This window comes from Aptenodytes forsteri, unplaced genomic scaffold, assembly GCF_000699145.1.
Source record: "Aptenodytes forsteri isolate BGI_AS27 unplaced genomic scaffold, ASM69914v1 Scaffold415, whole genome shotgun sequence".
Taxonomy (NCBI): domain Eukaryota; kingdom Metazoa; phylum Chordata; class Aves; order Sphenisciformes; family Spheniscidae; genus Aptenodytes; species Aptenodytes forsteri.
Window position 1 is genome coordinate 1,444,925 of NW_008794745.1, and position 15,387 is coordinate 1,460,311.

Below are 15,387 nucleotides of genomic sequence, written 5' to 3' on the forward strand. Positions count from 1 at the left end.
GGCCCCCAGTGGGGCGCTCTGCCGCCAGGCAGTCTCCTGGGATGGACCCCAGTCCACCTGGGGATGGGAGCAGCGTCTCCTTGCTGACTCCATGCCAGTGCACTGGCCGAGATCTCCACACAGGGAGGATGGGAACAAGAGCCTCAAGGGACATGGACAAACCATGGGGCTACCACCTGAGAGGCAGAAGACAAATGTATGCCACAATGCCTGCAGGAGCATTAGCTGGAAATGCTATTCACGTGCAGGCTTCAGTCAAGACCCACAAGGTCACATCCTGGGAGCTTCTGAAGACCCTTGGCAGCTGGGAAGCTCCACATGCGTTGGAGCCATGCATTTTCCAACAGCCATGTATTTCCTTGGGCCACGCAGATGCACACATAATCTTGCAGGGGCTGGGAGCTAGTACAATACCTTGGCATCGAAAGCGTGCTTGAAGATTTCACACAGAGTTTTTGCATAGACCTGCGACTTCCCTGTTTCAGTGGCGTACAGGATGGTCGCTTTGACCCTCTTGGCCATTGCCTGTCCCATCAGCTTGGCTGAGAACTTCACAGCCCTAGGAAGCAAGAATAAATCCTGGTAAGAGAGCTTGCTTCCTTGTCAGTGCCTCTAGCCCAGACTATTCTCACCATTCTATTTATTATTAAATGAACAGCCTGCCTTAAAAACCTGCAGCATCACTTTTTTTGTTGTTATATGCCAAACAGGGAAGCTATGGAAGAGTGTGTTCATCTTGACTTGTCAGAGAGGAAGACTGCAAAGGGGGAGCTTGAACACAGAGCTGAAAAACCTGAATGGGTATAAGGAGTAAAATGCTAAATCAGGTGTGGAGGTGGTCTCTCTGCAGGGACAGAGAAGCAGAAGAATCAGGGGCAGCAGTCGCTGAAAGCAGCGACCAGATAACCTCAAAGGAAAAGCTGGAGACCAGCCAGAGCCCAAGCTACGGGAGGAACAGTGGCTTCTCCATCTCTTCGTGTCTTTAAATCCGACCTGGCTGCCTTCCTGCAGGAGGTGTCCTAGCCGAGCAGAAGCGCCTGGGCTCCACACATCACACGCAAAGCCCCGAGACACTGAGAAGGTCAGACGAGGCTGTCTGTAGTCCCTTTGATTTGCACTCCAGTGACGCTATGAACTTTACTCAGAGGAACAGCCCTCCTGAGGCTGAGAGGTTGCACATTTATTTGAGCGTTTGCAGGGCTGTGTCTAGCCGGCTGCCTCCTGTGGCTGCAGTCGTGACTGGATGCATTTGCTCCAGTTTTCCCCACTGGCTCAGCTCTGACAGCAGGGCAGAGGGGCCCAGAGAGGTCACCAGCCTCTCTAATCCTGGCCAAGGTGATGCAGCACTAGAAACACTGGCTCCTTATCTATGCTGGCGCTGCTGGGTGGGTTGGCATCAGTAGGAGCACAGCGATGGGGGACAAGGGAGGCTGTCATCAGCCAGCTTTGGGTTACACGGTGGGGCACCAAGCCCAGTGTGACAAGCTTATTATTTTAGGGCCTTTCATAATCACGGAATTTGGACATCAACATTGTTCTTCCTAAGTGCAGAATATCTTCACCTTTTCTAAATGGACCATCAAGCCTTTAAATGGGGCCACCAGAAAGGCAGGTCTGGATTTAGCCTCGTGTGTTGCAATAGGGAAGAGGCAGTTTTCAGGGGGCTGAGAGAGCAGAAAGCACCTCTGTGGCCTTTGCAAGCATAAGGGCTGCTTGATTCAATTCGACAGGGTGATCAGCCCTTGCCCCGGGTGATCAGGTTCAGTGGGACTCCTGCATCCCCTTCGGATGAGCTATGGGGAATGGAGGTTGCAGCTGGACTGGTTACACTGGCAGGAGAAAAGAAGCCCAGCTTCCCCCTGCCTCTCCTGCCAAGGAGGGAAGAAATGCTCTAGGTTTGGAAAATCACTTGGGGCAAAAAAAAAGGGGAGGAAAGAAGAGGTAGAAACCCCATCAGGCTGGTATGTCCTGCCTCCTCCGGGCAGCTCCCCTCCGTGTTGAAGCCAGCCTCAGGACCATTTATATTTGCTGCTATACAATCACTCCTCAGCATAGTTCTGCATATTAAAGTTGGCAACTTTAATATTTTGCTTTCCCATGACAGTAGTGTCTCCTGTCCCCAGGGCTTACACTGGCCCCAGGGGAGGGAAGGGGCGGGATGGGCAGGGACTGCAGGTTTGAAGGCTCTGATTTGGCCAGAACCAGCACAGCCTGTCTGAACAGGCATCAAGATCATGCTGCGGCCAGTGCCAAGTGCAGCACTCAGGACTCCTGGGCTCGGTCTGCCACTTGTTCAGCTGATTAGCTCAGATCCAGGCAGGATTAATGGTGAATTACAAAAATAATGCCTCCCCCCTACATCAGGAACAATGGAGATTTTTTTTTTTTTAAATTACCTGCCATGCTCACATTTTTATAAAATCATTTATCAATCACGCACACTCACAAAAAATCATTGTTTCTTCTAAAACTCAATGGCAATTAATCTTCCTGCGCTCTCCCCCAGCCCCGGGCTGCAGCCCAGACCCAGGCACCAGTGTCAGCCTAAGGAGCACATTCATCAGCTGCTGATGGCTGCGGCCAGTGCCAAGTGCAGCACTCAGGACTCCTGGGCTCGGTCTGCCACTTGTTCAGCTGATTAGCTCAGATGCAGGCAGGATTAATGGTGAATTACAAAAATAATGCCTCCCCCCTACATCAGGAACAATGGAGATTTTTTTTTTTTTAAATTACCTGCCATGCTCACATTTTTATAAAATCATTTATCAATCACGCACACTCACAAAAAATCATTGTTTCTTCTAACTCAATGGCTCAATTAATCTTCCTGCGCTCTCCCCCAGCCCCGGGCTGCAGCCCAGACCCAGGCACCAGTGTCAGCCTAAGGAGCACATTCATCAGCTGCTGATCATGTTTATGGATGCACCATGGAAAATAGTTTACAGACGTGGCAGCTGAAAAGTGGGAACAAACTGATAGTAGGGACTCGGGGAAACTGAAGCGTGGGGAGATGCTGTGAACAGCACAAGGCCACCTGGCAGCCTGGCCACAGATACCGGGGCAGACCCAGCCCTCCCCAGTCTTGGTCCAGGGCTCTGCTGCCGCGGAGCCAGCAGCTCCTACAAGAACCTCTCTGCCAATGGCCCACGGGGGAGGCATTCAGGCCAGGATCAGCCAAAGGGTCCAAATTACACTTCATTCCTACACCCCTGCTGACTAGGAGCTTTGGCAGGGGAGAAGGGCTCGCGTGGCCCATTACTAGGATCATCTGGCCATGAAGTGCAAACCTCAGCTCAGCCCTGATCCATCTGCTACCTGTAGGGAGACTCCTCGTTCCTATCTCTCCCCTCCTTGCGAAGTGGGTGTTTGGAGGTTTAGACATGCACTGGAGACAAGTGCTCCTCAAGTAGCTAAAGAGTCAGCGAGAGAAAGAGAAATATGGACATGAATTTCATCTCGCTTGTGCCAGCATGGCCCTGAACAGTGATGAGTGATCTCTCTGCCCCAGGAGGCTGTGAAAGCAGAAACAGGCAATGTACCCCCAAGAAGTGAGAAAGCCATTCCTGAGCATTGAAGACCACCTTACTGGAGAAGGAACCAGCTTGGGAGAAGAGACTATATGCAACATCCAGTATTCACCTGGTCACACACCTTTCGGTGGTCTAATGGGGTGGTCAAAGGACTGCCTGTTTCTCCAAATGTCCCTTTTGGCAGCTAAAGCCTTCAGTGGCCTGAGATCCAGGCTCACAACCCATCAGTTTGCACACATCCGTAGGGTGGTGCTATCAAACAGCACAGCAAACAGAGCCGCCCAAAATCAGGACCAGTCCCAAGCACTCCAGGGCTTTTCAGAGCCCATTGGACTTACTTTGCTAACTTCTTAAAGCCAATGGCCCTCTTCTTGGTAGGCGTCCCGTTGACCCCTTTCCAGATGTGGGTGTTCCAAGGGTCCGGCTAGGAGAGAGAAGAGCAGCATCGGCTGATGGGCAGTGCTCAGAGCTTCAAGAAATGCTGTATCCACAGCACTGAGCGTTGAATTCCTCTAGTCGCGACGGGGAGGACTAACTGACCTCTTCACAGCTCTTGATCCTTGGAGCCCCGTGGGTTTCTTGGGGCAGTTGGGCAATGGAGTACGCACAGAAAAATTGCAATATAATCAAACCTTGCTGGTTTGTTACAAGCATCTGGCCAAATGCCTTCTCACCTCTGAGATGGGCATTAATAGACCACGAGCAAAAAGAAGGTAGGCAAAGCCAGAAGGGGAGAGGTGATGGAAACACGTCCTTCCCCCTCACCAGCCCACAGGTTTTTTTTTTCCCTAAGAGGCCCTTTGGGAAGGGGAGGCAGCTGAAGCAAGGAACAAGCGAGCAGAAGCGAATTCAGTGCCCTCGCAGGCGGCTGTCTGTAATCAGGGCCAGGAACCATCGGGGTTCCTGCTGGATTGGTTATAGAAACGAACAGACTGCTCCTGTTTTGTGATTGTTCCTTAAGGGCTCTTGACTAAAGGTCACATTGTGTGAAAACCACCGGAGCATGGACGGTTGCCTAATGAGGGCGTGTTTGCTTAGGGCCCTTTTTCCCATGGTCTGAAGTGTTAAATACTCCAGCACCAGCATTTCAGCCTGCTGCTTGGCCTTCTGGGCAGGAGCCCCCCCCATCAAATTGTTAGATCCCCAAGCTGGCAGGAAGCCATCCACTCAAACCTGCAGGCTGGAGGGAGGAGGGATACAGTGACTACCAGGTCATTTCCTCACCTACCCATCAAAGTGCAAAATTAGGCACTTCCAAAGGGAGGAGCTCTGCTTAGTTGCACTTCCAAGGGTAAAAGTTGGGGCCTCAGCATGTCCCATGTTCCCAAAGAGGGGCAAAAAGCAAGTGCCCTGGGAAAAGGTGTAACGTCCAGGGGGTTATTACACCACATTAGGGGGAATCATGAATTATACTTGTTCATGGACTTCACTGCCTTGAGGGACAGCTTGCTGAAGGGATTAGATGGTGTCCCTCTCCTTCCTGCATCTTCTGAGCTCCAGCTCCCACCCTGCTCTTGGCTGTATCTTTGGGCACGCAGCACTGGTGGAAGGTAAGGAGCAGACAGTACCTGGTACTCAAAGGAGGGTGTGAGACGGTAGTTGAGCATTTCCTGATGGAAAACTGGGGTGATGCTGCCAGACATTGGTGGGACAATCCACACCCAGTCGGCAGGACAGCCTCCACGGCATCGGTACTCATTCTCCATGTGCTTGATAAAGGACTCAGTGGCTGAGTGGTGATCCACAATGGTCACCTTGTCACTCTGTTGGAGGGAGAAGAGAGCAGAGCCAACAACTGTGGGTTAATACTCCCCAGAAGGCGAAAGCCAAGATTTTACATTTGCAGCTGTTTGACCCAAATATGCCTCACTCCCATGGTCTTACAGGGCTGTACCTTTGGAGATGACACTGGGTAGCTGCTGACCCTGGTCTTCCCAAGGAGCACAGTCACTGAGCAATGCCATTTTCCAGGGCTGAGAAGCCGCCCTTGTCTTTCCTGAGCAGATGCACTATGGGATGGCTGTTCCTCCTGTTATTTGTCATGGGCCAAGCAAAGACTAAGGTGGCATGAACGGGACAGAGCATCCCCCGCTCAGCTCCTTGGGGAACTCTTTCCTGGCTTGCGCAACCCAAGGAGCAGTTCTGATCCAGCTCCGGGAAGGACTTCCACCCTCTGAAGTTGGGTTGCCAAGGACTAGTTTTGCTACTCAACTTTTAAGTGCAAGTGGGAGGAGAACCTGGGCCAATTCTTGCCTCATGGTTGGGACAGAAGGGCTGGATCTTGCCCCCTCAGGGCACTCCCTCTGGACCAGCAGAGCTCAGATGCTGGTAGTGATGTCTTTGCAACATCCAGGGCACAGAGATTATTAAATTTCACTGCAGGCTCCTGGAACAGCCCAAAACTAGGAAGGCACAGCACAATTTCAGCTGAGTGTATCAGCTGCTGCCATTGTCCTTGGGCAGATGTCTCCATCCTTGTCCCATCCAATACTTGTGTCCCTCAAACCTGACCCAAACACAACAGAGTCCCGCTACTCAGGTACCTGGAAGCTGTACAGCACAGCAATGTTGATCTCCACCAGGGCCTGGTCCTTCCACAGCGATGAAGTTTTCCTCATATCCAGATTCATTTTCTTGGCCACTTGCTGTAACAAAACATGGTAGAAGGTGAACACTTTTAACGGCCGAGAACCAAGGACTGAAGATCTCTGCCTGGGGAGAGGAACCCAGAGGAGGCACCCAGGCTGACACGAGGCACCCGCAGGGCAGGGCAGAACTCTTGCAATGAAGGGCTGACGTTTTGCTTTCCTCTGAGAAGATGTGGTCCTGCCTTTTCCTCTCCGTGACAGGAGCAAGGCCAGTCTGGCCTCCCTTCCTCCCCCGGGCACAGGAAGATGACTCAATGCTGCTGAAAAGGGCCATCAAGAGCAGTTGCTCTTTGTGGGAGGAGAGGAAATGGGTGGGTCCGTGGGACAGCAGGACATGGTGGTGATCCATGTGCTGGGAGGAACAGATCCCTGAACCCCTTCCCATGCCAGACCCCCTGCTGGTCCCAAACTCTGTTCTTTCTCAGCCCGTTTCTTCTACCTGGAGTCCTTCCTCCAGACACTATCACAGGTGGGCACGCGCGCGCGCACACACATACACACACTTGCTCCCACCCCTCTGGTTTTCAAGCGACTGGGGAGGGATGCAGCCCCTCCAAGTAACACAGCGTGCCCCTTGGAAGGGCAAAGGAGCCACCCCTGTTGGGTGCAGATCCCCTGCACCAGCACCTCCCCATGGCTTGGCTTTGTCTCTGACTTACCCTGCCCCCAGTGTGGAAAGTCCCCGAGCCACGGCAGACTGCTCCAGAGGGGCCAGCTGGTGGGTCCCCATGAGCAGGCATGTCCCTGAGGAGTCACCAAGTGCCTCAGCACCCTCTCAGCCCCATCACGTCTTAGCACTTGACCTCAATCAAGCACATGACCAGGGGCCTGCTGATCCGTAAGATGCTTTGAGAATTCTATGGAGAGCTCAACAGGCATCACACTCGCTGTGTTAGATACCAGCTGGCCCCATAGGACACAAAAAAACCTGCCAGCCCATCACACCCTTGGCCATGTGGCTCCAGGAGAATGTAACTGCCCTAAGGGAGGCTTGGATGTCCTGTACTCTCCCACTCAAGGCAACGCTCTCCCAGTGTCCTGCCTTCTCCCCAGTAACTTCACACACACCCACTGCACCCCAGGAGCGCCTGGCCTCCTCGAAGAGGGGGAATTACCTCCAGTATGTTGTAGCGAGAGTTGTCACAATAGTCCCGGACCCCGATCTCTGTGCCCATGTACCAGCCGCTGAAGGGGCAGGCGGAAAACTCCAAGCCGCCAATCTCAAGGAGCATGTTGGAAACTGCTGGCAAACCATACCACTTCAGGCCCAGGTCCTTAAACCATTCAAACCTGCCGGGATACAACAGGGTTAGGCAACCAGCTAGACCTCCCCTGCCCAATGCAGGCAGGGGAATGGAGGAGGTTACTTTGCTACCAGCCACCAGGTTGAAGGACATGTGAGCAGAACGGTTCCTGGAGGCAATATCTTCTTTAGGGGCTGTTTATGGGGAGAAAGCGATATATCAGGAGCGTTACAGAGTGGCGTAAGTCCTGGGAGACTTCAAGGAAAGGGAAACCAGCCCTGAGACAAAGACACAACTTGCTTTCCACCTCCAGGCTCTGTCAGCTTTACATCAGAGTGGAGGGAAGACCTGGAAGAGGGTCTTGGGTAAAGCACCCAAGCCACAACAAGGAAAGGCCAAGCACAGGAGATGGCTTAGGGTGAAACCAGAGGAGCTGAGTCCTGCTGATCTGCTTGAGCAGTTTCGGGGCTTACTCTGACTTACTTGGGATGCCGGATGGGCACTTCCAGCACGAGTTCTGGGGGGATTTCAAAGAGCTCTGGATCATTGCCATTGGCTTGGAGGAGCAGAGGCAGGATATCAAAGCGCCCGTGTGGTGCCTTCCACCCTTGCTGAATGCAGATCTACAGGCAAAACAAAGGTGGGGTTTAGAAGTCCCAGCAGATGACCCGCTTTTCAAGCATTATAGGCAGGGAGTTGCATGGCACTGAGCAGTGTCTCCTAACAGCATCTCTGCTCAGCCCTTGCGGTCCAGTGATAACCTCCATCCAAGGGAGCTACGACACGGGGTTGCCTGTCACAGCCAACCCATGGCCATGTAAGGGGGATCTGGCCTGAAAATAAGCCTAGAACTAGATCCCCAGGTAGGATCACGGCTCTGAAAAAGATGCTTACCCTATTTGTGCCTGTAATGGTGAAGGAGAAAATGGGTGAGAAAAGCAGAGGAGTTGGGGAAGAGCTGAGCAGAGCACTGGTGCTGTGGGGGCAGCGCCAACAGGCAGTGGCAAAAGGCAAATCTCATTTCTGATTCCCACTGGGCCCAGGTCAGCAGTGGGCACACATGTCCTCCTGCAGCAATTCCCTCAGCACCGCTAAGCTACCCCTTCTCAGCAAAAGCACAATGAGATAAGAGTCTTTCGGTGCAGCTATGGCCAACTCCTGCATGCATGGAAACAGCTTTTATTCCTGGGAAAATATCTGAGGGTGAGACAAATCCAGCTTCATTTCGTGGCACTGCAGTGGGTGCGATAAACCTGCTTGACCAGCACGCTCCTCACTCCTGGGATGGCCAGAGCTTCTGCATGCCCCCACCAGCCCCATGCCCACGGTGCCCAGGAAGGATGGCTTCAGCCGGTACCTCCGTCAGCTCCACGTTTGCGGGGTCTCCCAGGATAGTGCCGTCGGGCTGCTTGTAGCCAGCGTAGCGGATGAGCTGGGCGTTCCAGATGCGGAAGTCGTGCTTGCTGTCCGTCCGCTGCGGGAAGATGGTAATAGCAGATCTGGAAGGAAGAGGCAGCACTGGTGAATGCCAAGGATGTTGCAAGGGCACAGGACAGGGGTCATCAGAGGAACGGCAAAGCGTTGCGGGGGAAAGGTGCTGCCCCTGCCTGCCACCATCCTGTGCACCACCTCTGCTTGTGCCTTGGACAAGCCCCAAACATTTATTATATTTCCTTCACCAGAAGAAGTCATGGCCAGGTGCAATCCAGCTCTGGAATTTGGGGTGTTTCCAGTCATTCAGCTCCAGGCAGAAGCTGGCTGCTAACATGGGGTTTCAGACAGATCTGAAGGGCAGTCCGTGCTCTGCATTTGATGCAGAATATAGGAGAGGAGAAATAATTGGAAAACCTGCCCTTTGAGGTCCCACAGAGAGCAAGAAGAGATATACTTGGACCAGCCGGACACCTTCCCCTGATATCGGGTCCCTCTAACACTCCCCAGGACAGGTGCTGGCTACAACCATCTTGTTGTGCAGAGGCTGCTAAAGGAGATAATGTCAGCAGGGCCCAGAGCTGGGTTGACACACATCCAGAGGCCTTCGGATATAAACCCTGGTGACTCCCTGGTGGCTCACCTGAGGTTCCCTTTGTTGGTGGCGTATTTGATGTGGTTGCAGATATAATTGAACATCCCATGGGCTGTGGTGCAGTCCCGGGCATCAAACACCTGAAACAGTGGAAGCAATTGTGGTGATGCTACAGGATGCGTCAACTCCTAGGGCAGAGCCAAGCAGAAGAAACACAGCACAGGGAACACCCTAGAGGCCATTGTGACTTGTTAGGTATCTAAAGCTCCATAATTATGTGTTCCCTGCCTTTACAACATGTGGATGTCTAATCCAGCTGCCCCTTGTGCTTTGGAGAGGTGTCACCTGCTGCTCAGGCAAAAACCTCCTCAATCCAGTGGTCTCAGCCTGCTGCTGTTCCTGGCTTATCCACGAACAGTTTTGGTTTCTGCCCTTTGTCTCCTGTAGATCAAGACTCAAAGCTGAAATAGGACAGGTGTCAGTCAGGCCTGAGATCCGCTGGGAGAATGGGGAATCAGAGAATCATAGAATAGTTTGAGTTGGAAGGGACTTTTAAAGGTCATCTAGTCCAACCCTCCCGCAATCAGCAGGGACATCTTCAACCAGATCAGGTTGCTCAGAGCCCTGTCCAACCTGACCTGGAATGTTTCCAGGGATGGGGCAGAAGAAACACAGCACAGGGAACACCCTAGAGGCCATTGTGACTTGTTAGGTATCTAAAGCTCCATAATTATGTGTTCCCTGCCTTTACAACATGTGGATGTCTAATCCAGCTGCCCCTTGTGCTTTGGAGAGGTGTCACCTGCTGCTCAGGCAAAAACCTCCTCAATCCAGTGGTCTCAGCCTGCTGCTGTTCCTGGCTTATCCACGAACAGTTTTGGTTTCTGCCCTTTGTCTCCTGTAGATCAAGACTCAAAGCTGAAATAGGACAGGTGTCAGTCAGGCCTGAGATCCGCTGGGAGAATGGGGAATCAGAGAATCATAGAATAGTTTGAGTTGGAAGGGACTTTTAAAAGGTCATCTATCCAACCCTCCCGCAATCAGCAGGGACATCTTCAACCAGATCAGGTTGCTCAGAGCCCTGTCCAACCTGACCTGGAATGTTTCCAGGGATGGGGCATCTACAAAAGGATGAGGAAACCAGGAAAGAGGGTCAACAGGAGGCTTGAAGACAACTTCTTGCAGAAATGGCTCCTCCCAAGGTTCAGATATGTCAAAAGAAACAGTGGAAGAGAAGAGCTGAAGGCTGAGCTGGGAGCGAAGGAGGCCCAGCCTCCCGGCCCCAGGCAGTGCCTATGCCCTGTGTGAAGCAGCCACAAGAATTGCTCAGCAGCACTTGAGCTGTGCTCCAGGTTACAGAGGGAGACATCATCTCTGTACCAAGGGATTCCACTAGAGACCACTAATTCAGATCCTACCCTACGCTTCCAGCTGGTCAAAAGGGCACTGAGCCAAATCTTCTCCTGCTGTAGCATCTTTGTACTAAGGATGAGTGTGTCCTGCTGCCTCTCTCCAGGCAGAGCAACAGTTTTGGAAGCAGCATGTAAGATATTGGAGCAGTATCTGATTTTGGAAAATCTTCTCTAGAGCGCCAGCTTCCAGGTGGCCCCGTTTCAGACACAGACACCTCGGCTACACCTACCCCACAGATGCTTTTCCAGCTCCTGCTGGCTTCCCAGCTTGTGCCTCCCCAAAGCTGTCAAGGAGAGCGTAGCTGCTGTGTGCTGAACGCCCCCAACTGTACCTGTGCTGTGCTTCCCCGGGTATTTGAAGAGCAAGTTTTGCCTCTCCAAAACTCCAGCGCATCCTTTGGCAGGCAACCTGCCAGCTGTCTCCAGCTCACCTGCAGCTTGGACCACTGAATCCTGCCCACACAGCGGGCTGCGTTTCTCCAGGCATGCTTGGCTCCATAGATCAGCTCTGTGTCCCGCAGCTGGTAAGTATCAGTGGCTTCAATCTCCTTGGTCACTTCCTCCAGCCTTTCCATGTGGGCCTTGGAGCCAGATCTGCACGTGTGGGGAACGGAGGAGATGGCAGTCACCAACCCAGGTGGAGGGCAGGGAATCCTGCTGCTCTCCACCTGGGCACGAATTCTTCCTTTCTTAAGCACGTGTGCACATACACACATGCACACACATGTGTGCTTTCAGATAACAGATGACCAAGTGCAAATGGGAGAGGTCAGTAATTTGCACAGAGGCACACAACAAATGCTAGGAATGAAACTCCCCTGAAGAAGCAGCTGAACGTGGAGCACCACAATCTCACCCTGTTTTGACATGCAAGTGTGAAAGATCAGATCATATGTGACATCTCAGCATAAGCACAGCCAGGGCCTGCGACCTTCTCCGGCCAATACTTACCTCTTTATGGAGGAGTAGTACTGGTCAATGAAGTCCTTAGCCAAGAGGAGCACCTCCTCTTTTGTTCTGGTATCTTCTGACTTGCGGACATGCTGGCTAGGGGTCATTACGGAGCCCATGCAGATCTGCTCAGTGCACGCGGTGGCCTGATGAGACAGAAGGAGACAAGCGTGTCTTGGGTTACTGCAGCACTTTTGGTTACATGAGCTGGGCTGGGGGAAGTCAACAATTAGCTACGCAGAAGTTGGTGGCATCTTTGACAAACAGGGACATTTCCAGCTTATTTGTTTTCACGCCTATCGGTAATGTTGTGTAAAAGACAGTTCAAGCGTGTGCAGTCATCTCTTGTCCCACCCGATACGGACAACTGGGGCTCACTAGATTCTTGCCCCAGCTTGGCATAAAGTCATATGCTTTTCCTGATTTATCCCAGATGGGCTTCCCGCTCACCCAGCTTATTGCACCAGAGGTTTGAAACACTGTGATCCACTCAATTACGCCCAGACAACTTTCGGCCAGTCCTATCAACTCTACTCACCATCGCCGTCTTGAGGTGCAGAGTGTCGTGAAGCACGGAGCCTGTCTCCCAGTTCTTGATTTTGACAAACCGCGGGCATTTAGAAGGACTTCCGTTCACCGTGTTCTTAGTTGGGGACTGCCGCCCGGATGGCGGTGGCTGGACAACAGTGAAGACCAGGCACAAGGTTAGTATTCATCAACAAGATACAGGAAAAAGGCCACAACACGAAGCAGCTTCTTGTATTAGTGGATGCCTGTGCTTAAATCCTAGTGATAATATAGCGAGACAAGGTATACGATCCAAATATTGGCAGCATTTGGGATCCTACGATGGAAAAACCAACTCTCAATGCAATTGAGAAGTCACCTCTGTTTACAGAGCAGCCAAACCTGTAGAAGAGGAGTTAAAAAACAGAGACAGAAGTGACTTAGGAGAATGTTGTGTTCAAGTTTCCCAGTGGAAGACTTACCTCTCTAAAAGATATTAGATTTTTCTTTTTAAGGAGCATCATCTGCTCAGATTTTACACGTGCCAAGCTCTGCCTCACTAATGCAAGCACTGCGAGATAGAGATAACAGCCGACCGTTCCTCCGAGCAAGCCAAAGGCACATCTCCTTTGATATCAATGCTGGAAGATGGTAGGAATAAGGATGGATAAATTATGCAAGTGGGAGGGCTGCTGAGTTATGCATAGTTGGATTACTTTAGTCTCAGCTCTGAATCTCCAGCCCTCCCTGACACTCTGTGTCAGGGTGTGTTCACCCAGCCCGTCTTGAGTTATATGCCAACATAAGGAAGAGCCTCAGCCAGCAGAGAGCTTGTAATGAGAGAGCTGGCTGCAAGTGCTTGTATTTGCACGTGTTTTCACAGATAATATTATCTAGTATTTCTACTGTGACCCTTATTCGCCCCAAGCACTTAAAAACTTAAAGAGCAATCGGTATCTGCCAGCGTATCATGGGACAGTGAGATCCGCAGTGGCCCTGGAAAGCAGAGATGTTTCTTCTAGGGATCAGATCTTATAGTAGGGTGTAATTCAGTCACTGCAACCGCAGTGATGTTGCTGCAGGTTTCAAGGGGAGACCTGATGCCACACCAGAACGTCCTGTCAAAACCTGCTTATATTTGGCACCGCTTAAAGGCTTGCATCTCTGCAAAGCAGATCTGGGCTTGGACCGAGTTTTGATGTAGCCTTCCTACATGAGTCCCGTAGCTTGCATCCCTTTCTAATCCACCTGCAAGGTTTTTTAAAGACAGCACTGCCTTCAGCAGAGCTGTGCAGAGCCTCACCCTCCTTTTTGGTGGGCCTGGGCTCATGTCACAGTTGCAGCTCATGGACTAGCAGCAATAGTACAAATGCAGCATTACAGCCTGAAGGACCAACTGAAGAAGAGCCAGCACACGGTGGAAGAATCTCTTGTTTCAGAACAAGCACTTTTGCTGATGAGCAAACCCCGGAGGGAAAGCAACAGGGGCCACAAGGATGACAAACGCAGGTGAGGCTCCAGATCTAACTTTTTCTTACTTTGCCAGAGGATTGCTCTGCTTTTCCGAAGCAGAAGCAGGTGAGGCTCCAGATGTAACTTTTTCTTACTTTGCCAGACAGAGGATTGCTCTGCTTTTCCGAAGCAGAGAGAGATTGATGCCTGATTGATTGCAAGACTGATGCCTGGGCTGAGGAGACACCACTCCATTGCCCTGGTGGCAATGTTGGCCATATTTTTTGCCCAGTCCTTGTTTTTGCCATATGCTCCACACTTTTTTCCCTGGAAAATAGGGATTTTGCTGTCAAGCAGCCTGAGGCTCACAGTGTAATACCATGCACTGAAAGCATATGCTGGGAGCAAGAGGCAGAGGATGGAGGGGAAGGGAGAGCTTTACAACCTGACACTTCGGTAGGACCCTCTTTGGTCCTTGCAGTTTCTGAAAGCCACTCTCTGCACGCCCTCAGGCCATGCTGTCACGGGTCTCTGTGACATTCCTCATGTCACAAATCCTGTGATCTTCCCAGGGAGCGTTTTGAAGTCCTAGCCCCTGAAGCCAGATGACCACACAGTGGGTCTCAGCTTCCCCTTTCCACGCTGCAGAAAACAAATATAAGATTTCATATAGAGCTCAAAATGAGTAGTAAATAAAACAAACCTCCTAAATATAGTCCTGGAAAAGTACTGTTTTTAAGTTCATTTTTTTCAGTTTTGGGGAATCTGACCTGAATTATGGCAGTGGCAGTTCCTGGTCATTTTTTTCTGCTTGTTTTACTCTTTCAAGAGAATTAAGCCATTCCCGAGCCACTAACAGCATTCTGTGCTCTCTGAACCAACCTGTGCCACCCTTAGGACCAAGGGGGATAACCTGCCACCTTCCTTCTGAGCGTGATTGCTCAGAGCAGCTCTACGAGATATTGGTAAAACATAGCTGAGAACTGCTGCTCAAAAAAGCAAACAAAACCAATCCTCATCTGAAACAGTTTTTTTGCAAAAAAAAAGCAAACAAAACCAATCCTCATCTGTACCTCCACCTGCCAGAGAGAAATTAGAAGTACCAAGCAGAAAGTGTTGGTTGTATCCAGCACCACTTTTTTGTTCTGAGTTAGCTTTGATTTGCTGACGGGGCTTCAGTGCAGCTGAGGAGGGGTGCTGCTAAACAACATCTTGCTAGAGCACGTATGGCCCAAGAGCGTGTTAGGCATCCAGATGTAGCAATGATCCCATCCTTGGAGCGGGCAAGCTCATGGTCCAAGCTGGTGGACATCGGCTGCTTAACATCTGCCTACAGATGTTCCACCTTAAACCTCTCTCAAAGCTGCTCCCTTTCCTTTTTGTCTTTTCCCTGCAGGACCTGGCGAAGTTTGAATCTTTGCTGAAAGAGGACCACGGTGCAGAGGCATGCCGAATCCCTGGGATGCCAGCCAGGCTGGAGGCAGCCGAGGCGACACCACCTACAAGAAGCAGAGGTGCCAGGTCTGGCAACTGCATCGCAGAGCAGCTGTGGAGAGAGCGACACCCAGAAGAGACTGGGAAAGAGCTGTGTGTGTGTGTGTGTGTGTGTGTGTGTGT

At 51.5% G+C, this 15,387-nt stretch overlaps 1 protein-coding gene across 2 annotated transcripts in view; it reads right to left on the reverse strand.

Moving 5' to 3' along the window:
* Positions 1-15,387, reverse strand: part of NOS1 (nitric oxide synthase 1) — a 42,438-nt gene that overhangs the window by 13,548 nt on the left and 13,503 nt on the right. For both annotated transcript variants that reach the window (XM_009274026.1, XM_019470686.1), the window contains exons 3-13: positions 12,350-12,487; positions 11,812-11,957; positions 11,292-11,454; positions 9,497-9,588; positions 8,780-8,921; positions 7,906-8,045; positions 7,294-7,468; positions 6,074-6,175; positions 5,099-5,293; positions 3,869-3,954; positions 415-559 (exon numbers count right to left, since the gene is read on the reverse strand). In XM_009274026.1, the coding sequence (XP_009272301.1) occupies positions 415-559; positions 3,869-3,954; positions 5,099-5,293; positions 6,074-6,175; positions 7,294-7,468; positions 7,906-8,045; positions 8,780-8,921; positions 9,497-9,588; positions 11,292-11,454; positions 11,812-11,957; positions 12,350-12,487 (1,524 nt within the window). The remainder of the gene's footprint in view (positions 1-414; positions 560-3,868; positions 3,955-5,098; positions 5,294-6,073; positions 6,176-7,293; positions 7,469-7,905; positions 8,046-8,779; positions 8,922-9,496; positions 9,589-11,291; positions 11,455-11,811; positions 11,958-12,349; positions 12,488-15,387) is intronic.